Consider the following 25,543-nt stretch of genomic DNA (forward strand, 5'->3'; position numbering starts at 1 on the left):
GCCCCCATGTCCTTCCAAACCCATAAAAGCTTAATTTGTCTTTGGAACACAAATTTAAAATATTTTGGATGAAAATAGGGAGGCTTGTGACTGTAAATTACACCATCATGGTCCAGAAAACTATGAAAAGCATAGTCAGAATAGTCGATCTGCCTTCAGTGATTCAACCGTAACGTTATGAAGCGATGAGAATACTTTCCACATTGTGATTCACAATGAAAAAAATAAATAATTACAATAAAGAAATACAATTCCAAATACAACCTGAAACAGCACTTTATTCATAGGAAGTTATCCCTCTCTCACTTGAGCGGCCAACAGACTTAACATCCTCAGTGAATCTTGTATTAAAGAAGCTCTTGCGAAAAAGACATTAAGCAAAATGCCAACTTACAACTGCATTACATAAACTGCGATACACAATTCAAAGACTGTGTACAAAAGTTAATTGCGGTTCATAAATTAAGTCTGAAAAGGAATTAATACTGAAATTATGCAACACAAATCACTAAAACATCTTCCCAATATGAGAAATCACAGTACTTTGCTGGAAGTACTGATATGATTTACTGTACTTAGCAAATAGGTACCAATTCATAGTTCATGGCATGGCAATGCATTTCATAAAAAAAAAAAAAAAAAAAAAGTAATGCTTGACAGAGAAATTTAAATATACAACGCTTTGCTACAAACTGATTCTCAAAAACCTGGAAATATGGTCAAAGAAAACCAAACAATGTGGAACCAAAAGGTGACGGGAAGAAAAACTTTTGTACATTTTGGCTCAATGATCCCTTTAACAGTGACAATACAGAATTTGTGTGTCAGAGTCAAAGATGACTTGTTCATTTTTGTAAAGTGTGTTTGGACTTAAATGCTCATGTCAAAAATATGACACTAGAATCCTAAAGCTAAAATTTGAAACAAAACATAAATGCAAGTCTCAGAATATGGTAAACGTAGTTGACCCCTGAGTTTCTAATGCAGAACTAGTGTATAAAATACCTCATTACAGTGTGCCTTTTAGTGCAAGCCAGCAAATATGCTCAATTAAACAGGAGGTATATTAAGATAGCACCCAAGCAAACAATGCTTCTCTATGCGGTCTTTCCTGTTGGCCGAATCACAGAGTGGGGCTGGTTTGAACAGCCAAACCAGAAGACCAAATACATCTCATTTAGAATTCATTTCAGTTTTTCTTTTTTTTATAGAAAATATAAATATCCCTGAATGAAACTGATTCACAGTATATTGAGGACTCCAGTGCTACTACCATCGTTTTTATGTTGGGACAATCAAGTGTGTCTTCAAGATCTCCAGTTAGTGTCTCTTGCATGGCTCAACGGTCCGAGTCCTTCACTCGCTGTCTTGGTAATTCACAGTCCGCTTTCCTCGGTTTCTGGTCTGGATGCGCGTGGCTCTTCGAGGTTTCCCATATGACACGTCGCTATCCTCATCGGAAACACCCCTCTGAAGTTTCCTGGAGCGTGCCGTTCCTCTGTCATGATTTCTTAGCCTTCTCTTTGGACTGTTCTGTGAACCTGAGCTGGTGTCTGATGCAGACTCCCCAGACTCTTCAGTCTCAGAGTGGCTTCCTTCATCACCGCTGGCACCGTCATTGCTTCCTTCCTCACTTTCACTGTGCTTCCGTCGTTGCCGGGTCGCTTTGGGAAGCTTCTCCTGAGACCATTGCTCCCGACCATTCACCGTTTTGCACCTAGTTTCAGAGTCACTCTCAGAGTCTGTTGAGCCCTTCGAGGGCTTGTAGAGTTTTACATGCTTTCTTTGAGGCGTCCTGCACTCATTTCCATCACTGGTCCTACTACTTTTGTTGTCTGTGTCTTCAGACTCCGAGGAGCCACCACGTTTTCTTTTGGAGTTACCACCTGATGGTTTTCTTGCCCGGGTGTTGGCCCTCTCCTTGCTCTTTCCATTCTTCGATTGAATCTCCATCTCCGGACTGAATTCTTCATCCGAGTCCTCCAGAATGTAGCTCTTCTTGGGAAGAACTCGAAGAGAGATTCCTTTGGATGCAACTGTAAGGCAAGGCTTCCTCCTCAGATGCGCCTTATTGTCTTCTTCTGATGCGTCGCTCTTTTGCCATTCATCAGAGGAAGTATCTTCCTTTTTCCTCCGTCTTCGGTCTACCTTCTCTTCACTTTCCGAACTGGAGGCATCCGACCTTACATCAAGCTTCTTTTTGCGAGCGTTGGACACACACTTTCTGTTTCTGAGTGACCTTCTCTCTTCGCCCTCACTTTGATTCTCTTTGTCTTCTGATTTGATTCTCTTCCTGTGAGCAACAGATTTTTCTGAAACATCACTGGGCTCCTCTGAGTCCTGGGTGGTTGACATTAATGCATCTGTGACTGAGGTTTTTTTGGGGGTAACTTGCTGAGTGTGTTCTTGGCTTTCTGATAGTGCTTTATTCCTCTTCAGCTCTTTAGCATCCATCTTCCTTCCGTTTTGATAAGGGTGCTTTTGAGCCCTGGGCTCCTCAACATCCTCATCCGAACTCTTTTCAGACTCCTGCTTGCTTGGCCGGTTTTTCTGCCGTCGGTCTCTGGGGCAATTTTCTTCTTCAGCATCCGTGTCGTTCAGTTTTTTTATTTTACTGACAGCAGCTTTTGCGGTCTTCCTGGTGGACTTCCGCCTGACAATGAGATCCTCGTCCGACTCCCCATTCACGGTTTCATTCGGACTCTCCCCATCATCTGTGTTGTCCTCACTTTCCACTCGTTGTCGTTTGGTGCTGTGTCCATTAATAATAGGAGACGTTTCTAAAAGTGGAAATACAGAAATAAGAAAGTACAGTCTACATCTTCCTCTTTACAATATTTAAATCCACCTTTCTTTAGTGTCAGTGACCCATTTATGCTAAACGTTAATGGCCTATACTTCATTTTATAGAGGAATGACTGGATTGTGCAAAGGTGGTTATGCTTTTATCTTCGTAATCAGGCCACTTTTATTTGAGCCTGTACAAGTGGAGTACATTTTCAATGGGTTATTATCATTAATGGTTTAGTTTACCCAAAAATTTAATTTGTTTTACTCACCCCCGAGGAATTCTAGGTGTATATGACTTTAATCTTTCAGATAAATCCAGTTGGCGTTATTTTAAAAATGGTCTTTGATACAAGTAATTTCCCCGGAACTGCATCATTTACAACAATGAGCCTAAGCAAATTCAAGTGATTATTTAATTTTGAATATGGATCTTTTTCTTACAAAAAACATTGATTCGCAACAGGAGGCCTTTGTTCACACCCCAGAGCAGTGTGAGACACTTTTGTGGGTGGCCACTTTTTATTTAAAATCTTTTCGACTGACGCAATACAACACACGCTGACTGCAATGATGGAGCTTGAAAGATCAAAGACAATTTTTTATATAACTCTGACTGGAGTCATACACACCTAGGATGCCTCTGGGATCAATAAAACGCAGCTTAATTTAAATTTTGGGTTGAATTAACCCTTTAAGAGGCCAGACTTAACTTTCTTCTTTGGAGTAGAATCCTTAATCAGTGTTTAATATTAATTTACCAAAAATCTATTTTATCTTATCATTATAACATAAAAATTCTTTAAAATTGTGTTTTGCAGCATTGCTTTGGCAAAGTATGTCAAAAGAATAAAAACCCAAAGCACAATATGGCTTTATCCCCATTAAAAAGTATGTTTGCTCTATGTTTCACAGTTAAGTGCACGCTTTGTTCATGCGATCAGCTCATGAACCAGTGTTTTCTGCATTTCAGAAAGGCTCGGTACACAGTGAATAAATGCAGTGTACTCCAGCAAATTAATGAAAAATAAATATTTGAGGAGGGGGTTTATGCGAATGTATCTCTGGAGGGAGCTTACAGTCTTCAGAAAATTTTAGATGGTATTTTCTTATTTTGCCTCGGTATAAATGCACGTTTGAGCAGGGTTTCTATTTGTAGCACTGTTTTGATTACAGTGGTAACTTTGCATTCTTCGTTTTTTTTTTTGTTTTTTTTAAGAGCAGGTTTTGTGTAACTTCACAAAGGAAGTCAGGGCATGCTTTAAATACTGAAATTATACAATGAAATTGAAATCAAAACCGCTCATTCTACATGCGTATTATCTTTGTCATAATTAAAATGCAGTGGTTGCCTCTAATATTAAATGCCAAAAGGTATTTTTGGTTTATTAAATAGGTTTAGATGTTGTTCTTAGATGTAGGAGCAAAAACAGTTTTATGGCCTGTAAAGAATATTTATGGCCAGACAGTTAGTTTAAGGCTCTGCTTGTAAATGTAGAAATTAGGACAAAAGTATTATAAATTATATATTGTAAAGTAAAATAATATACCAATAACATTTTTGTTTTTAATTTATTTTGCAGTGCAATTGTTTTATAATATATAGCTATCACTGTAAAATGAAAATGATTATTATTAGATTCTAACTTGTTTGGCTTCTTATTCCAGTGTGGGTGTAATTTAGACTGAGAAAATAAAAATCACAGTTAAAAAGAGGGTTGAGTCCCCTTCACGAAGTCAATTCACTGACTTTTCTCTTCGTCAAGTTTGCACGCTGAAAATGTGTTGGAGCTATTCATTCTGAACTCTGCAAGTGAACCAGATGAAGGAAACTAACTTGAAAATGTACAAAATGTTCTCCTAGAGAGGCATGCACCTGGATCCCCAGAGAGGAACCGAGGTCCACCAACCACAGGCTTACAAAATCTAGTGGGTAACACTGCTTAATGATCCCAGGAATGGACAGGTCAACGATGGTTGGGATCGGTCCAAACGCACCCTTTTTCTCTGCTGATCGTCGACATGGTCTGCGCCCAGCAGCTCTATTCTCCACTTTGCTTTGAGAAGATGCGTCACTGTCAGCGCTGGCATCACTTTTCTCTTCTTCACTGGCTGAAACATCACTTTCATTTGACACTGTGAGAAGAACAATAACAATAAAAGAAGGGAATGCACATTTAAGTTACATTAGATGTTTTTTTTTTTCTCCTTTTTACACAATTTGAATGTAAGCTGTGTGGATGTTTTTACCTTCTTCCTCTTCTTCTGAATCAGAAGTGCTCTGAATGACAGCAGAGCGTTTGCTCGCACGGGTCGCAGGTCGGGTGCTGCCGCCGGGACCCTCCTCATCAGAGCCTTCGTCGTCTTCCAGGATGTCCATGAGTTTCATCTTACTGACTGCTGCCATGGCGGTCCTGCGGGTCCTCGGCCGGCGACTGACAGAGGACGAGGACTCACTTTCTGAGGCGTCAGAGCCTTGTGATAGCTCTGGGTCTGAATCGGTGCCGGGCCGTGGTCTCTGGCGCTCGTGTGACCTGCTGTGCCCATTTATCTTGGCATGGCCTTCTAAGATACAGAAGGATCCAGAAGTCAAGGACACATCGGGAAAAAGGTTATTTGTGACCCTCGGGCATAAATCCAGTCATAAGTAGCACAATAGTAAAAAACAAACACATTATATGGGTCAAAATTATCGATTTTTCTTTTATGCCAAAAATCCATTGGATATTAAGTAAGGATCAGGTTCCAAGAAGATCCTACCAATAATATGTATTATAATTAGTAATATGCATTGCTAAGGACTTAATTTAGGCACTTTAAAGGCGATTTTCTTAATTTCTATTTTTTTTGCACCCTCAGATTCCAGATTTTCAAATAGTTGCATCTCAGCTAAATATTGTCCTATTGTAATATACCATACATCTATGGATAGCTCATTTATTCAGATGTAAAAATCTCTAATAAAAGACCCTTATGACTGTTTTTGTGGTCCAGGGACACATTTCTGTACTGGTTCAAAAGTTGTGATGTCATTTTCCACTGACTGAAAGTGCTTGAAATGTCTTCGAATCACAAACAATCATACACAGAAGAATTTAACATTTTGTCTAAAGGGTCCCACCATGTCTCCCTTTTGCTCCATTCTTCTGTGCAGCTCTTCTTGTGGCTCTAGTCTCTCGTCTGAAGACACGAGACGAGGATGAAGGTTCCTCGTCCTCCTCCGACTGACTCGGAGATTGCTTGCTGTCACGATCAGACCCTATAACAACAGCACAAACGCTCTTTAGCACCTAGCAGTCACTGCAGCTTCCCATGTAATAAAAGGAATAGTTTACACTATAATCAGAGACGGACCAATGTAATTGTTGTCTTAATATCTGGTCGAATGATAAACGGCTCCACCTGGTGGGTGTCTAAAGAATAGTACATTGCATTCAACAGAAACGACCACCGTTGAAGTACTTTCTCCAGTTCTTCAAACCAAGCTGAATGATTCAATCACAATTTAGACTGATCTGGTTTTTCCCAAGTCTGCTCAGTGTCTGTCTTACCGGATGAAGATGAGCCGCTCCGTCTGAAGATCTCCTTGGCTTCGTTGACCCTGCGGCGCTCTGGTCCAGACACTTTGACTGAGGTAGATTTGGCTGTAGACTGTTCTGTGTTTTCCTGAGTTTTAATAGTAGCCCTCTTTTGACTACGGTCAGGAGGAATAAAAAAGAGAGAGATTTGTTTTTTGAATGCACACTATTACGGAGAAACTAAATCAACAGCATTAGAGAGAACAGCTAGAACAGAGGCGATACCGTGTGGATCCTTGTCTTGAAGGAGCCGACTCCTGATGCTGCAGCTTCTTCCTGAATCTCTGACTGCGTCGCAGCTTCAAGCTACTTTTGACAGCGCTCTTATAGTCAGAAATTATTTTGCTTATGCTCTCCTCGAAAAACGCTGACAGTCGCAAAGTCATGCTGTAAATCTGTCAAAACAAACCGCACGAGAACATCAACGGAGAAGAAAGAAGGCAGACGGAGACAAGATTATGATGAATGCATTACCTTTGACCGTTTGTTTGGCGTGTAGGCTTTAGCGTTGGCAAAAATAAGCCTGGTGTCCTTGCAGAGATCTATGGGGTTTTCATAGCGGTCTTCTTCAAGAGTCTGCCGCGCCGTGCCAAGGTCCATAGGGGTGTCGATAATATTACAGTAATCCTGGAGACACAAAGATGACACATTACCAACACCAAACCCTTGTTAACTACTGATGAACAAAACATAGACACGTCCCGCTTCTACTGAATCTGCCCCACACCTCCAGATTAAGACAGACATCCACGTCCCTAACATTACTCCATTGACTGTTTCTCGAATACTCACTGGGTATTCTCTCTGATCCACGGGATTGCGGAAAGGCTCTGAATCCTCACACTCAAACATGTAGTCCAGCAAACGTTTGCAGTGCTCCTTCCACGCGTCCCTGTCCAGCACAAGCTCCTGGGACGGCTGATGAAATCAAAACACATTCATTTCTTTCATCTGAAACTGTGTGTTTACTGCTGGGCTTGGAATATTTAATAACTGAAGGACAGATATACTAGAATAATCAACAATGTAACATGATCTCGACTGACTTGTCTACCGGTGTGAAATATATGCCATCATTCCTTCCAGAAATCGCCATTAGAGTATGGTTATATGTATATATTTTACACTACCTGGCGAAGTCTTTGTACCGCGGAGGTCCCAGGTGCGTCAATGTCATCCATGTCCTGAAAGCCACATCTGAATCAATCTCAGGTTTCACAGAAAAAGCAAAGAAAATAGAGGTGGAACACATTCACTCACCTCATCCTCAGAGTACTCCATGTTTTCAACCGCATTGTAGATCTCCATAATATCAGTACAGTGAGGTTTACTGTGGCCGGGGAGAGGAAAGGAAAAAAATCCTTCAATTACAGAGCAAAACATAAATATCACCGAGGGATCGTCACTAAAGACCAACCTTATGAACTTCAGAAGGACATTTGTTATGATTTTTGCAGACTCTGCAATCTTGCTGCGCGGCTCGTTGAAAGTCTTGGCATTTTGTTCAATGTGTTTTACATCCCAGATAAGTGCAGACAATCTCCTAAAAACCCAGGACATGTTAAAACACACCAAAAACACATAAAAATAAAACATTCAAACTCTCATTCACTCATTTTCTTTCTGTGGAACATAAGCTATTTTGAAGAATGGTCCAACTGCTCTTTTCCGTACCAAGAATGATCCTAACAGTATTGAGTCTAATGGGGTTAACATGCATGCATCTTATGGCTTCTGCAAAAACTAACAAAGTGTCTTTTTCATGTCAAGCAAGCACAGTTGAGCTGCCAGTGACAATATTTGATGACTGATCAATGTTTATATGCGTAAAAGCCTAAATTAAATCGGTTCATATAAAGTGTATCTTTAGCAGACCTGAATTAAACCACTCAATTCATTTAGACTGATGACAACTCAACTTTATGAGTCAAAATCTTGGTGGTAAAGACATTCAATTTAGAGACAAAAAAAAAAAAAAAAAAAAAAAACTGTCTTATTGGTTATGTGGAAAAGAGCAACATGAACGTTCTTCAAAATGTCTACTTTTGTGTGCCATGAATCAAAGACTTTCATACAGACTCAGAAGTGCTATGAGTGAATGGTGATCATTTTGATTTTTTAGGTGGACTACACCTATTACGCCACAAACCTGTAGAAGTTGTGCTTGAGCCGCAGTTTGATGGTGTTGAGGTCGGTGGGATATGCAATGACAGCACAATATGTAGGATACTGAATGAGGTCGACCGGACCAGAGAAAGGTGCCGCGATATCTGCACAAAAGGGTCACATTTAACAGGTTAGTTCACAGAAAAGTTATATTTTTTGTTTGTCTAAGAAGACCATACTGTACACAGTTTCGGTAATGACAAACAAGGGTGTAAATAAAAGACACTAAATTGTTCTGTGAGAGCTTGTTATTAAATAGCACAATTTGATTATTACATTTTGAAACCATTAAAAACAAACTTATTTCAATTGTAATTAACTAGTTATAAGTATTTAAATAATTAACCCTTCTAGGCTTTTGGTGGTAATGGGCTTAATTATTTTTTTGTTCAGTACACTAGAAGTCCTAAAATGTGTTACAAGAGCCATTTTATAATAAATCCAAAAGCAGAACATGGAAAAACTTTTGAGCTGAAAGGTCAGTTGAGTTAACGAGTCATCCTCTGCTGCCATCTTCTGGTTATAGTGCTAATTTCATGTCATTTTCATCTTAAAAGTCTGTTTTCCACCAGGAGACATATTTTACCAATACCATTATGATGACTATATGACAATGTTTAGTTGTAAGCATTTAAAATGTAAAATTATGTGTCTAGGAATTCTCCTGGGATTTCCAGTGTCAGCATATAAAATCATACGTTAAATAACACGGAAAATGCTATTTTCATTATTTGCGACGTTGCAATTATTTTGTTTCTCATTTCTGAAACGGAGGCGTCAGGAGGGGTTTCTGTGAGGGTCTCAGTAGTCTCTAGCTGTATACAGTACACCGTCAAACGACGTTTCACAGGAAGTTTACGAGCTGGCTTCTCTCTATGCTCAAGATCTAAAGCACGCTTCGTGCATATGCTCCATGGAAGATTAGTATTTTCAATTTTGTCCATACATTGAAAGTCTACATAATCCTAAATAAACACGGATTACTTTAACAACATTTTAAGTCTCTGAGAGACAAAGTTCTTAAGATGTATAAACTCACGGGACTGGAATGGCATTAGGGCAAGAAAGAATATTGTTATTTAAGTCCAAGTGGCCAAAAAACAAAAGTGAGGGGTGGGGGATAAAATAGGATAACATACCCACAGTCACAAGCTGTTCTATGCCTGTAATGATACGTGCACTCTCTTGGTCTCGACCCTTTTTCCCCCATTCACCCTCCTGAGATTTATACAGGATATCCAGCATCTCCTCGTCGCTCACTGGCACTCCTGCACTCTCCGACTCCGGCTGCTCAGCTGCACAAACACAAAACACCCAATAAACAGACCACTCGCTTTAGAGCAACTGACCACTGATTAGACCACTAATGTCATATCAACTGGGGGAAAAAATACAAATAAAACACTGCTAGGTTCAAGCATTGTGTATCAGGTTTAAGACAACAGCAGTACCGTTTTCAGGAATAGCCTCCACATCCCATGGACTCAGCTTTTCGGTCTCACCATTGTCCCACCTTCAAAACCATAAAGTTAAAAACATTGTCCATGCCAAACGAAATGGAGCAGACCATCCAATAATTCAGTTGGGGCTTACTTGACTTTGAAGCACTGAAAAAGGCTGTCGGGATATTCGGACTGATATGGTTCCTGACAAACAACGGTCCCAAACCACCAGGCGTCATCGATCACGGAGCGAAACCGATCATCTACAGAAAACGAAGCACAAACACCGTGTTTTATTTCTGTGGAGAGCTGAAACTCTCCCGACTCTGATCTCAGGTTATGCCTCTGAACGTACTCGATCTCCACGCTCTGTTCCGTGCCTCGTCGTAGCTTTGACGCAGCACGAGAAAATCGATTACATCCGGCATATCATGATATCTAAAAAAAAAACCACACCAACATTTACACATTTGTTTAGAAATCTGCAAGCAGCAGCATCTTCGCCAATCTTACATTTATTTCAATTCCTATCTGGCCCACTCACTTTATTGAAAAGGATCGGTCTGTGATCTTGCCTGTTCCAGGGTCAATCTGGGTCAGTTTCAGACAGCACAGGGTTGGAGGAGACACTTCATACTTGATCCCTGTTATTTTAACAAACTCTTGGTCCTGGAAGAAACACATGACTTATGATTTAAGGCCAAACATGCATAAAACATTAAAGGTTAGGCCAGTTGCATGTATTGTTCATGGTTTAATACAACTAATACAAGTGTTTGGGAACTCAATCGTGTGGGAGCTCTTTTTGATGATAAACTTTGGATCAGGCATTTCAGATCATTACTGCGATTAGTTTAGATAGCAATGTTTTGTTTAAATCAAATTATTTTGCAATATAACAAAATTCAAGAAAGATTTAGATCAAAAAATAGCTACATTTGTACGTATGCACACTTAAGATTCAACGCTAAGTTTTACAAAGCAGTTATGAAGGGATGCATCTGATAAGAAGAAATCTGAGTGTCTGTAAAACCCCAGGATTGTTTTGATCTTACTCTTAACTCCATCTTCTTCCACGGCTGTCTGTCCAGGTTAATGGGATACAGGTTAGTCCTACAAACTGCTTCCACATATGCCTCATGACCCTGACGAAAATAGATGACCTGTGCACAGAGTAAATTAAAATGTTACTAGATTTAGACATGGCTAAATTGATACAAATTAGATGAGAGAAAACTGTACTGATTCTGTACCTCGTCTCCCATTTGAGGGACGAAGGGGGACTTCCGGGGAATGACGTCAGTAATCCATGCCGAGGGACGAAACTCAATCGAGATCTCGCGATTAATGGGCGGTCGGGGTTTTGGTGGCTAAGGACAACCAATTGAAAAAAGAGAGGGATATTAAAATAATGTCTGTGCTGTACACTGTTTTAGGGGAAGTTGTGGCCTAGTGGTCAGAGAGTTTGACCCCTAATCCTAGGGTTGTGGGTTCGAGTCCAACTGTCCCGGGTGTGTGTGCACTTCGGATGGGTTAAATGCAAGGCATGAATTCTGAGTATGGGTCACCACACTTGGCTGAATGTCACGTCACCTTTGGTGTTTTGCTCTTGGCCTTTTTGTGCTTTCGGGGAGAAGACATCTGCTCTTCTTCATCTATGGTCTGCTCCTCATCCGCTATGTCTTCGTCCTCCTCATCCTCTTCCTCAGAGCTGCTGATCCTGCGGCTTGTGCGTCGTCGAGAAGACGGAGAGGCAGGGGGTCTCAAACTTATCCCGGCATCTGCCATCCAGTCAGAGTAATCACTGGACGAGTGGCTTCACACATGAACAAAGACACATGTAAGTCTCATGAGTATGGAACAGAAAAGAACAGAATCAAATACCGTATTTTTCGGACTATAAGTCGCACTTTTTGATAAATAAGTTGCACCTGACTATAAGTCGCAGGACCAGCCAAACAATGAAAAAAAAGTGTGACTTATAGTCCGGAAAATACGGTACCTATAAAGAAGAATTCACAGTTTAAAGTGCATCTTATGATTTGAGCATTACCAGACGACCAAACAGAACACCAAAAATAAAGACACTGAAAGATATCAGATTATTAAAGTCAACAGGACATTAATATGATTAAGAAACACTTCAGTTAGACTCCAACCGGTTGCCTGTTTGCAAAGATTTTCGAGTATGTGTAAAAATATTTTATTAGTAGTACATTTTAATTCGATTTACTGTGCAGTATTGTTGAAAACAAACTGCAATTCAACTCGGTATATTACACACTTCTTTTTTAAAATGATGATGGTGGCAGAACAAGTACCTTGAGCTATCACTCCTCCATTCCTCTTCATCCTCAACAGACGAATCAACATCACTGCCCTCAGCTTCACTGCCCTACATACACACACACACACACACATTAACATGTATGATTTGAAAACAGCATTTTAAAGAGCAGATAAACACCCAGACTGAACCTCAGAGGACGCTGTTTCCTCGCCCTCCTCACATGAGACCTCGAGATACTCTTGGGCGAGACCGTCTCTGCGCCCCTGGTTCTTCTGCCGTCTGCGTGACTGTGCACGTTTGAGGCCCAGCTCTTCGTCATCAGACTCGTCCTATGAGCAGAACAGATTTACTCAGAGCTGGCATCAGTACCTCTAGTGTAGGTCATAGGTGGGTCGAACCGTACCCTGAAGCTGGCGTGGGTCACTCTCCTTCTCTTGGTGTTGTAAAGGGTGACCTCCTCCTCACCCTTAGATAACCTGAAAGACTCCTGCGCCCTAAACGAACAAGTCATCCAGTAAATACACCTGTTCCTCTGATCCAGAGTGTTTTATATACTCTAGGAACCTCGTCTATAACGTCTAAAGACCAAACCATAACCTTTTTAGATCAGTGTTCAAGCTTTTTGATTCTAATTTGTTTTTTCCATCACAAAAATTGGTAAAGCTTTTATCACAGCACATTATCATATTATCACAATCCGGAATTAAATGACTCAAAATTTAGTGTCGCCCATGTAAATACTGCTTAACTTCCTTTTCCTTGACATGTGGGTCAGAAACAAAGTTATGAAGGCTGTTTTATTTATCCAAGCACCACCTATTGTCCTAAATTAAATTAGCATTTTCATGTTGGGGTCATTTACATCAGAGCATGTGCCTCTTTCACACAGCATACATAGTGCTGTTAACTTGAAAATGTTAATGGAAAAAAATCATTGCATTATACTTATCTACATTTGTATTCTGGTATCTAGAATTATTGATGGTATTTTGTGCCGTGATAACACTGTTAATTAGAGATGATTTTTCATGGCCAATTCCGATTCTGTTTTTTTTACAAGCAAACTGGCCGATTCCAATTTTTTTTTACAAGCAAACTGGCCGATTCCGTTTTTTTTACAAGCAAACTGGTCGATTCCAATTTTTTTTTACAAGCAAACTGGACGATTCCAATTTTTTTTACAAGCAAACTGGACGATTCCGATACTTTTTACAAGCAAACTGGCCGATTCCGATACCGATATTTTTTACAAGCAAACTGGCCGATTCCGATACCGATATTTTTTACAAGCAAACTGGCCGATTCCGATACCGATATTTTTTACAAGCAAACTGGACTTCCAGTGCAGTGCAAATGATTACAATGTAGTCTGTGCACACGGGTGCACTTCCGAAAAAAAAGAATCCGAAAAAAGACCAAAAACCGATCGCGATCGCGTATTTTAAGCAAAAATCGGCCTGTTCCGATTTATGGCCGGTCAACCGGTGCATCCCTACTGTTAATGTTCATTACCTTAGTATATCATTTCTGAAGATCAGCATGTGCAATGTTTAAACAAACAAAATAATTGAATTAAAGCATTAAATAATAACACTCACCTGTATCCACTTGTTGTAAGCTCAGGCACCACCACCCTGCGTCTCCAGGCCTGAAGGTCCCTCTCTGTGGCCATCTGACTGCGTGGAGCATTCTGGTGCATCTGCCGGACTCCTTCTACCTGTCCACTGCGCCGCAAACCCACATTAGGTGGAGACTGAACCTCCATGCGCTCGTTCAGCGACACTGTGCAGTCAAACACAGCTATGTTAGACGGAGCTTCAACTGTACAGGAATGGATCTCGCTAAAGGAATTGAATGTATGGGCACCTCTGCGGGGCGTCCCGGGCTCTGGCACACGGGCAGGAGCAGGGACTGGTCTTTCCTGGTGCTGCTGGAGTTGGCGGATGGCAAAATCCAAAGCGCTGTGACGAACCTCCTCGCCCTCTGCAGACTGCTGACTGATCACCTGCTCCACAACCTCACCGTCACCTGAAACATTTGTAAAGGGGCAATCAGAAACCGTATGATCTTATCGTTTTTTTTTCTCTCAGTGATGCACCAAATTCTGGCAACTGGAAACAAAGGGGTGTGCGCCAATGACAAAAAATCTAATTTTCTGAAATAGTTAATAATAAGACGATATTTTACGGAGCGTGTTTTTATGCCAGTGCTTTGACAGGTTTAGGACTGCTGTGAACAGTAGACTCCCAAAACTTTTGATATTCTTCATCTTCTGTACGTTGATTAGTTTACAGAAATTAACAGATAAAATTGATTTTTAATTTTATGGGTATTTTTACCTTTATAAGGCAAATTTTTTCTAATCTGATTAAATGTGTGCATCTTGTGTCAAATTCTTAAATTGAATCAATAAACCCGAATAGTAAAACACTACTGAACTGTTACTAATAAAATGGAACCAAATGTGTGTTTGTAATGCAGAGGTGGCACAGAATCTGCATATGAAGTAGCATTTAGACGCATTTACACAAACTGTTTAATGAGGACATGACTAGTGTTAACCTGCAGTTACAAATGCATAAATAATGTTTTGATGTAATAATAATTATAAAAAGGAGGTGGCAACAAAACACTGCATGCGAGTCATTGAGTCATTCAATCAACCGATTCGTTCAAACAGTTCTGAGCAAAGAGTTCTCGAAAACCAGCAAAAACAAGACCTGTTGTGTCACTTAATATTAACTTTTTGTTTATTGAACTGGTAATCAAATCAATATTTGCAATCGTGCAGATATTAGGAGAAAAACATCACTTCATGTGCTGTCGGATGATATAAATATAAAAGACAAAAAAAAAAAAAAAAAATATATATATATATATATATATATATATATATATATATATATATATATATATATATATATATATATATATATATATATATATATATATATAATTGAAAAGATTTTGCTGTCCTTTGAGAAATCTATTTTTTCATTCCAGGAACTGCACTTTCACCAATAAGCATTAATTATTACAATGTTGACTCAAACACGTTTTATTTTAGTGTACTGATTTATCATAGGCTATGCAATATATAAATTAATATCAAATACTTAGATATGCATTCTCTCACTATGCATGTGCTTTTAGTCAACAAGCACAAACGCTAACAATATATCTGAGATCTCATGACAGAACACAGATTGCAGAAAATGTTCTTTTAACAGAAGCTCTGACTTGTGGATTTGAACTCGTGATATCTGGCAACCGCAAAAATGAAGGCTTGGGTAGTAGAGGCGTGTACAGCAGTCTGCAATATTTCGGCTCCATTTTTCTATGAAAATTAAAAGAGACTTTGGTAACTTTTGGTTTTCGTCAACAATACTGCATGTCGCTATCGTCACATCTCCTCATCGTCTCGTCTTAGTAGGGCTGCACAATTAATCTAATGCGATTTTAATGCGAATTTTGTCAGTAATAGCCGGTTCTCAAGCGCATATATATAATCTCAGTTTTATTATTATTATGAAATCGAAGAAATCATAGTATTCCTGTGATAAAGGCATTGCATAATAACTAAAGATAAATTATATATTGTCATAATCATGTTTTTTTGTAGTCATGTTGACTCAATGAAAGCAGTTAAATCTTCTGTTTATCCAGCTACCGCTATAGGCATTTTTATCAGTATAGGGTGGATGTGTACACACACTTCCAACACACATTTATGTTCAAACAACAACAAAAGTGAATTTCCGATTGCCTCTTTAACACGACACTGAACAAATGTTCTGACAACAGAAGAGAACTTACTTGTAGCCACATAGCCCAGTTGAGGGACTAGATGCTCATCTGCAATGTTTTCTCTTCCTGGGACCAGTCTTTGGAATCTGGGGGGGTGAGGGTTACCATCCACATCCACCAGGAAGGGAGGAGGCATCAGGTGTGGGGCCTGCTGGGTCTGCTCATCCAGAACAAACCCATTTGAGTCCCGGATCAGCGGCCGATAGTCAGTGTGGAAAAACACCTGGTCTGGAAGCTATCGATTCATTTGGAGAAATAAAGGAAGGCATGAAGAAATTATAGATCATAGAAACTTGTGGAGTTGCTGTCTTGGTGCAATGCAGATATATGAAATGATGTCAAATCACCAACTTCAGATTTCTCAATTAGAGAATCATACAAACCTTCTCATAAGGCTTAGAGCTACCAAAGCCAAAAATAACCAGATGTCCATGAGAGTCTGTCATTGCAAAGCGATGCCCATCACTGGTGAACTTACAGTCAAACACCGCACCATGTCCTTGACCTTCGATCTTTAACACAAAAACAGTGACATGTCTAACGAATGATACAGTAACAAAATAGTGTATGTTCAAGATCTGTAAACAGAACTGAAATATGATCTGGATAACATACCATATTAAAGTAATGCATGGTTTTGGTGCCTCTGATGAGGTCCCAGATGAAGACGTTCCCATCATGGCCTGCAGACAGCATGATGCGAGGGTCATAGGGATGCGGCTCCAAAACAAACACCTCGGCCTCATGACCCTGTGAGGTCAAGAGAAATGCATTCATCTCCATATAGCATAAAAATTTGATATGCATTAACCTCTGGTCTGAGCACATGACAGTGTAGTATCAGACCACTCACCGAACACCGAACAAAACCCAATATAATGTGTTTGGCTTTCTTATGTTCATTTAATTTGTTATTATTGCTGATGTTGCATTGCTTTGTTCGTTGCTAATGTTAAGAGACTTAATTTTAAGGATTTTGTTAAACGGGTTTTGTTTGGATTGGTCAGGTGAAATATTCTGAACTTTACCTGAAGAAAGTTCATTATTGTGTGAAATATTCCTTGACCCGAATCTTACTTTAAGGATGTGCAGTAACTGTCCAGTAAAGGAGTTCCACACTTTCAGCAGATGATTGTTGACCGCGGTGATGACCGTGTTGTCGTGGCGATCCCAGGACACCATAGTGACTTTGGGTTTGAAGAAGTTTTCATCCTCTGTTAAAGGTGCAGACCTACGGTAAACCAAGCAGGAGTAACTTCATGAGGAGATCAGTTTTCAGTCAATAAAGCATCTGCTTGAGTTTTCCAGAGGCTTTCCTTACCCTGGAAGAGTGGCAGACATGTTCAATAAAATACTCTTCCACTGATGTCTCTGATGCAGCTGCCATATACGAGCAGTGCCATCTCGACTGCCACTCACAAATCTACATCACAAACATTCAAAGAAGCATTTAGGGGAAATTATTATATAAATTCACACATATATATATATATATAGACACACACACACACACAGAACAAGAAAACTAATAATGATGCACCAAACTGAACTCATCCAAACCAAAATTCAAGCTTGTTATTTAGCTGAAAACTGAAAATAAAGTTTATTTAATAATTGGGGTGACCCTGAATAGTCGAGGAATCGATGCTTTGATTCGAGGAGCCTGATTCGACTACCAGTCTAACAGTCGAATATTCGCGGGGTGTTATTGATTATGCCAGTTTGACTATATGGGGGAGCTCAAATGTCTGATTTCACGTAGAACTGGTTTTCTCCCTATAAGTTAATATACATTATTTTATTTTTCACTTTCCATAATCTGAGACCGACAGAGGAGCATCTTGGCGGCAGGGATATCTTAAGTGCACAGTGTGAGCAGATCAAACTACAATGCAGAATATTAATAACTATGACTGGGACTGTTATATACATACTATTATAATGAGAAGACTAGTATACTAAAACTAAAACTAAAACATTGCACGTTGTTTCGTGAAGAACGCGTCCACAAAAGGAGTTCACATTCAGAGCCGCGCAGATATGTTCATGTGCATTCAGGCCTTTTTTGCAGATAGCCTATAAATCTTAATATTAACGTTATGTTGTATAAATAACGAAGTGTATTCTATATGAAATTATGAGTTGAATCCCATTGATTAAAAACTTGCTATCAAATGCTCACTCTACTGGTCATCTTCAGCGCGCACAGCTCAAAACAGAAATGCAGAACATTAACTGCTAACGTTATTATGAGTGCACTATTGTTAACAATTTTTTAAATAAAATTGTTATGGTTTCGCCAACGTTAAGTGTTAGCTATCTGTTCATCAAAACATAAAACATTATTTCCCCCGTTTATATCTGCAAGGTGTTCATTACACATTTTCCCTGTGTGTTAACATCAGTAATTATGTTAGTCGAATGTCTGACTTGACTCCTGTTAATGTATTTCGCCACGCCCCCAAACATATTATCCGACTGTCAGTCCAATATCGGCAAGATTCGAAAATTAGGATTCGACTATGAAAGTCCTTAGTCGGGGACACCCCTATTTAATAATTAACCAATTATTTATTTATTAAATTACATTAATGATTTTCAATGATCATTTCTGTTACATTAATTACATTGTTCCCAAGCTTTTAACATCTTTAAACTCGGCAGTTGAAACACTGATTGAACAAACTGATAACAACATGGACTAAAATCTAGATTAAAAACAAACATTTATGTTAAGTCAAATATATTTGGATGCCAAAGTCTTGGTGCATCACAAAAAAAAGAAAAGAAAAAAAGATTGTTTTGTGGTAAACCAGCAATATTACCTCTCTCCTGAATGACAGAACTGGATGCTGTCCACCTTGTCCTACAAATCAAACCAAACATTTGAAATCCTGGCAAACCATGTGAGATATTCTGTTGATTATTCAACTATTCCTAAAAACTGAGCACTCTTACTGTGTGAGAGTCAAGCTCAGCTAGTTTTTCTGGACCGCCAAAACCCAGGTAGTATATCCTGATGACATCATCTGTGCTTCCTGTTGCAAGGAACATCCCACCTGTAAAAAGAGAAAGAAATGTGCACCTTACATAAACATACACATGCCAAAAGGGGGAAAAACCCTTGAGCTGTAGTTCACACATTCAGTCCATCTCACCAGGGCTGAAGGAAGAGCAGACAGTCTGAACGCCAGGCCTTGGCTTCTCTGTGAATTTGTGTGGACGATCACTGACAACAAAAAACAAAACAAAGAATGAACCTCAATCTCTGACACACTACACTCCTTCTTCCTCTTTTCATTCTAACGGGTTGTAGAGCCCTCACCTGAAACCATTATTATTCACATCCCACTGCCAGAAACACACTGTTGCATCAGTTCCTGTGGACACCATGTACCTTTTGGAGCCCTTAACAAATGGAGAGAACTACACAGAGAAAGAGGAAGTAGAAAGACCTGTTAGAACAACATGACTGTATAAGCAGCACAGAAACATGAAAAGCTGTTCTGGTGTGACCTTACACGATAAAGGTGAGTGGGAAAATGGTTTTGTGGACAGTACCAGCAATACTTGTGATGTCACAGGGTCAGAACAATGACAAGATGAAGTTAAAGTTAAAAAAAAATGTTTAGCCTTGATGAAAGCCTGTGTGCCGAAGCGTGCAAGTAGCTCACAGCAAACAGAAACATTGTCCATGTTTTGCCCCCAACAAATCCATCAGCAAATAAATAAAACCAGCAGTTACACCCTTCACATGCTCTGGTCTGGATGTAACATTGGCTTTCACTTCACCTTTGGTTTTTACAGTCACATTGTTCAGTAACTAGAGATGGAACAACACAAAGCAGCCCACTTCATTTTGACATTTGTATAATCCCAAAAACTTTGGCAGATGAGTTAGATTACTTTACAAAATTTAATGTAAAAATGACAGAGTAGGAATTAATTGCACTTATACGTGCTGGGAACGAAGGCTGCAGAATTAATCAAAACTACACTTTTAGGATTAGGCAGAAGATGCGACTGTCATGCATAATCTTTCAGTGAATAACAGTTCTGTGATCAGTAGTAAATCTCCATCTGAGGGCAGCTGAATAAACTGAAAATGTAAATGCTTTCATTGATTCAACGACAATATATGATTTATCAGAGTTCTTGTAATTTTCATCATATTAAAAGATCTTTATTTGGTGTATTTGGTGTAATAGAGTATGTTGTTGACATGCTTTAACTTTCAAAAAACACATTATTTTTCAAATACTGTAGATTATTGTAGGTCTATGCCCCGCCTCTCTCAAACGCGTCGTTTTCTACAAACTTCCTCCTTCGGACAAGCACAGTCTGCTCTGATTGGCCAACTGACCCAGTGCATTGTGGGTCAAATATAACATCCCTTTCCATAATCACGAGCTTCATCTTTCAAAATAAATATAAAGAGTTAATAATGTCCTTAGTTTTACCATCAGTTCAAGCTCGAAAGGGGAACAGAGAGGCGTGACAGACACAGTGATGAAGCTCGTGTGTGTTTACAGTACACAAGCCACGGACGGTTAAAGGGGTATGATATGATGCCATGTCAGTTTCTCCTTTCTCTCTGGAGTGTTACAAGCTCTAGGTGCATAAAGAAGATCTGAAAAGTTGCAAAGACTAAAGTCTCAGATCTGAAGAGATATTCTTTATCAAAGTTAAGACTCTGCCACGCCCCCCTAAAACGGCTCGTTTTAACTAGGCTTGCCGGGATAGACGGTGTTGACCGTGTTACCGGTGTTAGGCTGCAATACTCACCGCTGCACTGACCCCCACCGTCCTCTGGATTTATTGTAGTAATAAAAATCATTATAGTGGAGTAAAAGAGCAGACGTCACAATTAAAAACAGCGTGCCAATGCAGCGTGCCGAACGACAGTCGCTTCACCGATCAGGTTTCATTCTGACTCCAGCTGACTGACAACAGTGAGGTGAGACAGACAAGACGATGATTCGTGTCGGGACAAAATGCAAAAAGGGTGTGTTTGGCAAAGCCTGCTGACTTTTGCTGTTTATCTAAGGTGATTCTGGAAGTTTTCTTTTTACATTTGTTTCTTATTTAATTGGTTCCATGTGGGGCATAGAGGAGAAACAATAACGTACAGTATGTGGAAAATAATGCGTTTTGTAAACATTAAACCGTATAAACATTTCATTACACCAAATACACACACAAAAATACTTTTTAGCAACATTTGATCCCTTTAAGGATTTCCTGATGCATATGTGGAGAAGAAACAGACAGTTTTCTGCAGTATACAGGAGGTTTTTTTTTTTTTTTTTTTTTTATTTAGAAACAACATTTTAATTTGAATATTGCAAAAAATATTATGCGCGCACAAGTATTGGTTCAAACTTCCAAACCATTACAGATCCAGAAGAGCAGCATAAAGTGCATCACGATGCAAAGCATTTTTTGAAGAGTATATTAGATATACACAATTGCATGTATTTCATGCATTGAGCCTTCACATATATTTTAACGGCAAAAAGCAACATCTAAAGGAAGCAAACAACAACCAAGATTCTGCATCATGAACACCATTCAGTGCAGCACAGTTTAATTCTGACGTGGCATTTTTGGCCTAACAGTGCAAGCTGAGATATATTTATTTATCATTTGTAACTGTTGAAAACTGTTTTTACATCTTGATCATATTTTTGTGGAAACAGTGATATTTATCCCAGTAGAAATATTGCAACATTACATATTTCTCAATGAGTCTCTATCTATATCGATCTGAAGGACCATGCAGCGTTAGTCAGACTTATTGCTGATAAATTCACTTGCCAAACTCCTACACTGATTTAGCATTAAAAAAACAAAACAGGAAGAGGAGGCTAAAGTCATGGAGCACTCTCACCTGTAAAGAGGTAATAGATCCGCTGTGGCCCTGCAGAACCGCCACTGGGGCACAAGTACGAAGGCACCAGACTCTTATGGTCTTGTCGCAGCTCCCGGCCGCTATAAGGGTATTCTCAAAGTTAACGGCAAGGTCTGATATCTCAGCACAATGTCCTCTGAGAGTGGAGTGAAGCCTCCCGTCAAAAGAGGACCAGATCTTCACCAAGGCATCGTCAGAACCCTGCGGGTCAGGAAATGAACAGAGTCCAAGTGTCAGACCGCAAAGACCAAGAGAGGAGCCTGAGGGAGCTCCAAAACAATTCTGATGCTCACCGTAAAAATCCTGGATCCTGTTCGATCAAAGGCGATACAGTACACGGCAGACAGATGCCCCAGGATCCTCCTGTGCATCTTCATGTGCTGATAATTGCTGACGGGGTTGATGGAGCTGAAGCGCTGAGCTCCAGTGAGCTCTCTGCCTCGGCACACCTCCACTACAACCACAGACAGGAAATTCACTCAGAGCGCTCCACATTTCAGACACAAGTCAAATACATTCAACAGGGACCGGGGTGTGAGAGGAAACAGTCCATGGGCCTATGCTACATTTATGCCATTAATTCAGTTGTGCTGTGTCAAGCTGAATCATCTTCCATCAACATTCATGGGGTGCGACACGGAGCATTTCAACAGACACAATTAATGCACCATTTAAAAAAAATAATAATAATTTTAAAAAATGAACAGCAACATTGGTATTTTTTTACTTTGAGCCTGTAAAAATAGCCTAGAAAAGAAAATTACATTGAACTGAAAACCCTCACCATTGAAGGTGCTTACCAATACTGGCATCACCGCAGCTGAAAGGCCTCTCTGGTGGTCTCCCTCTATGAAGGGCCGCGAACGTGGAGGCTTTCCTTCTGCTACTGCCACAGTCTAGAGAAGTTGAGAGCAGGAAGACAGTGGTGACATTTAGACCTGGATAACATTAGCCCCTTTCACACTGCACGTTGGACCTGGAAAATTGCCAGGTCACCTTCTGTGTGAACGCAAACACATCCCGGGATTGATTCCGGGACTGATCCCGGGTCGGGGACCTAGTAACATTGCTGGGTTCAGTCCCGGAACGAACTCTGTGTGAACGAAAACCAGAACTAATGTTGTAAAGACTGTGTCGTACTGATGACGCACGTTATCGCGCAACTTTTTTTTAGTTGTGTTAAGGCGGCAGATCAACATTTACGACTAAAAAATATGTGCAAACTGTAATGAAGCAGAGGTCAGTTAGTTCCTCATGATCTGCGCTGACGCTGAGATCGTTCGCCAGATTAAGTGAAAGTTAACGCGCCTAACGTTTTCGACTCGTACATTACACGTCACATCCTGATGTCACATGTCTTTACGGGACCTTTACGGTTTGTGTGTGAACAAACGCACATATTCTGTGAATTCACTGGCGATGTGAAAGTGCAAAATCTAGCGACCTTGGAACAATTGCTGAGACACATTACCCATGTATTTTCCGGAAACGCAGTGTGAAAGGGGCTTTACAAACACACCAAGGCAGCAGGGGTCGAAAGCTCACCTTTCGCCGTTCGCAGTAGAGAGTGTTTCCCGGCCCCGAGTAGAGAGTGGACTCCTGGCACACCAGACGGGACCTCGCGGTCCAGAACCGGACCGATCTGCTTGCATATCTGCAACAGGTGATCTGGTGCAATGTGTCTGTTAGCAGCAACCTAACAAAGAATAAGGGATGTTTTAATTCCGTTATGTCATGCATTACTGAAAATTTTATAAATAAGAATAAATACATATGTATAAGCAATACCTTACTGCTATTAAGTGATAATGTTTTTACTGCAAACTAAAGTAATACAATTTTGCTGTTGGTCCAAGTGGATGTATCAGATCTCTAGATTTGTCTATATGCAGGCTTTAAGTAGTTGTATAATTAAATCTGTTACAATTAAGCACTTAAAACACCCAAAAGACAACTGACAATGGTCTGGACCCTTCAGGAAAACATAAATAAAAGCCTGTCTCATGTGGCAGAGTGCAATGAGTTTATGTAAATTGGGTCCCTTTATCAGCCAATCAGACCGCTGGTCACATGCAAAATAAAAAGCCGACGGCGAGTCCCGAAGTCTGATTGGACGGTTAACAGCATGACGTAGCTGCAACCCGACGAGGCCCCACCCTAACTGCAATACAGCACTAAATAATAGGGAAGCAGTCAAAACACAGAAGAGCCCCCAAAGAACTGCTAATAATAATGCTTTACAATGTAAATAAACCAAGCTGTCAAATATGACACACCTGTATCACAAATACAAGGGGGGAAAAAAAGAGATGTTTATAATTTAAAGCCGATCTCAAATCAGAACACGTGAGAGAATTAAACACATGCTCCAGAAACAAAATCAAAACACTTACCAAATCTTCATAAGATCGAGGGTGTTCATTTCCTTCCCAATCCAACCGACGTGGAAGGAGCTATCAATAAATAAATAAATAAGCCGGGTCAATAATGTCGAAAGGAATTCGACGTATGCCAAGTTATCTTAATAAAAACACTAGAGGAAAATGTAAACAAGTTCAAGGCAAGCGATAATAAAAAGTAGTCTACTGCCCGATCCATGTTTTAATACAACTGGGAATCATACACACTACGGACGAACATAAAGACTTAGTAACCGAGCAACACACCTGGTTCTCCTCCAGCTCACACACAAGAGCCTGCAACAGATGAGAAAGAGCTCCGTTCAGTGCTCGAGCATCATTATAAACACAATACTCGTATTAAAGTCTCGAGGACTGAAGTCAACTCACCTCGGCCGCTTTCCGACACGGCCCCGTGCTCAAATAGCGCGAGATCAGGTAATATAACTCTGCGAAAGGACACCGCGAGACCGATTATTATACGATTTAAGAAGAAACTAGAAAAGTACCTCTTGATAATATTCCTAAATGTTACTTTTTTAGCCTTACCCGATTCAAGGGGTGAAATATCCCCATTTCTGGCTGCAGTATCGGCCATAGCTCAAAGAATATGGTGTTTGGAGACGAACTTTATGTGTAGTTGGTGAATTATATATTTATTTAATGTCGACTGTGCGCTTCGTAGCCCTCCACGATTGCTCCCGCTTTCTGTTCGGCCAGTTTTCGGTCGCCATTGGAAGTATGGGGCCTGAGCTCATAGCCTACTTCCGCCAGAACGCCGGAAACAGGGGGAGGGGGTAGAACTCCTCGTCTTCTTCAGCAAAACAGAAGCCACGCGGATATTTAAAAGTCTGGAAATTCAGTGTGCGTCCTGTGCAAGTCGTCGATTTAAATCGAAATGTATCTTTCTGTTTCGTACCGAGCGAAACGATCTTCGAATAACAATGAAAACTCGCGTTCCTTTTCGAACGGCTGGTTCATGACGTCACATGTCGCATGGCGACAGTAGAACCGTTCTTCTTTTGTCTAAAACAGTCTGTGAGAACGTGACGGTTTGAATATTTAAATATATGCACACAACTAGTATAAGCCCACCGCTACATTTTCACATGGATGTCGTATTACGTTATGCATATTATGCAAAATGAGCTAAATTAACTGTA

The 25,543-nt window shown here is 40.1% G+C and overlaps 1 protein-coding gene across 1 annotated transcript; it reads right to left on the bottom strand.

The window, feature by feature from the left end:
- Positions 1–258: 258 nt before the first annotated feature.
- Positions 259–25,345, bottom strand: LOC128029395 (bromodomain and WD repeat-containing protein 3). Its single transcript, XM_052617166.1, has 42 exons — positions 24,930–25,345; positions 24,771–24,829; positions 24,648–24,677; positions 24,375–24,434; positions 23,527–23,677; positions 22,782–22,877; positions 22,275–22,435; positions 21,961–22,182; positions 19,396–19,496; positions 19,229–19,299; positions 19,029–19,129; positions 18,896–18,936; positions 17,392–17,493; positions 17,148–17,301; positions 16,686–16,820; positions 16,454–16,582; positions 16,080–16,305; positions 14,130–14,291; positions 13,862–14,045; positions 12,667–12,757; positions 12,452–12,592; positions 12,295–12,368; positions 11,567–11,789; positions 11,227–11,343; positions 11,029–11,136; positions 10,518–10,642; positions 10,329–10,411; positions 10,125–10,236; positions 9,983–10,044; positions 9,671–9,826; positions 8,515–8,635; positions 7,783–7,908; positions 7,626–7,695; positions 7,496–7,549; positions 7,158–7,283; positions 6,840–6,992; positions 6,591–6,760; positions 6,339–6,481; positions 5,909–6,046; positions 5,038–5,352; positions 4,786–4,923; positions 259–2,780 (listed from the first exon to the last, which is right to left on the bottom strand). Exons 1-42 carry the CDS (start codon positions 24,976–24,978, stop codon positions 1,357–1,359), a joined length of 6,504 nt encoding a protein of 2,167 aa, XP_052473126.1. The 5' UTR covers positions 24,979–25,345; the 3' UTR covers positions 259–1,356.
- Between the last annotated feature and the right edge of the window lie 198 nt (positions 25,346–25,543).

The sequence above is a fragment of the Carassius gibelio genome, chromosome A15 (genome assembly GCF_023724105.1).
Source record: "Carassius gibelio isolate Cgi1373 ecotype wild population from Czech Republic chromosome A15, carGib1.2-hapl.c, whole genome shotgun sequence".
In the NCBI taxonomy this organism is placed as follows: domain Eukaryota; kingdom Metazoa; phylum Chordata; class Actinopteri; order Cypriniformes; family Cyprinidae; genus Carassius; species Carassius gibelio.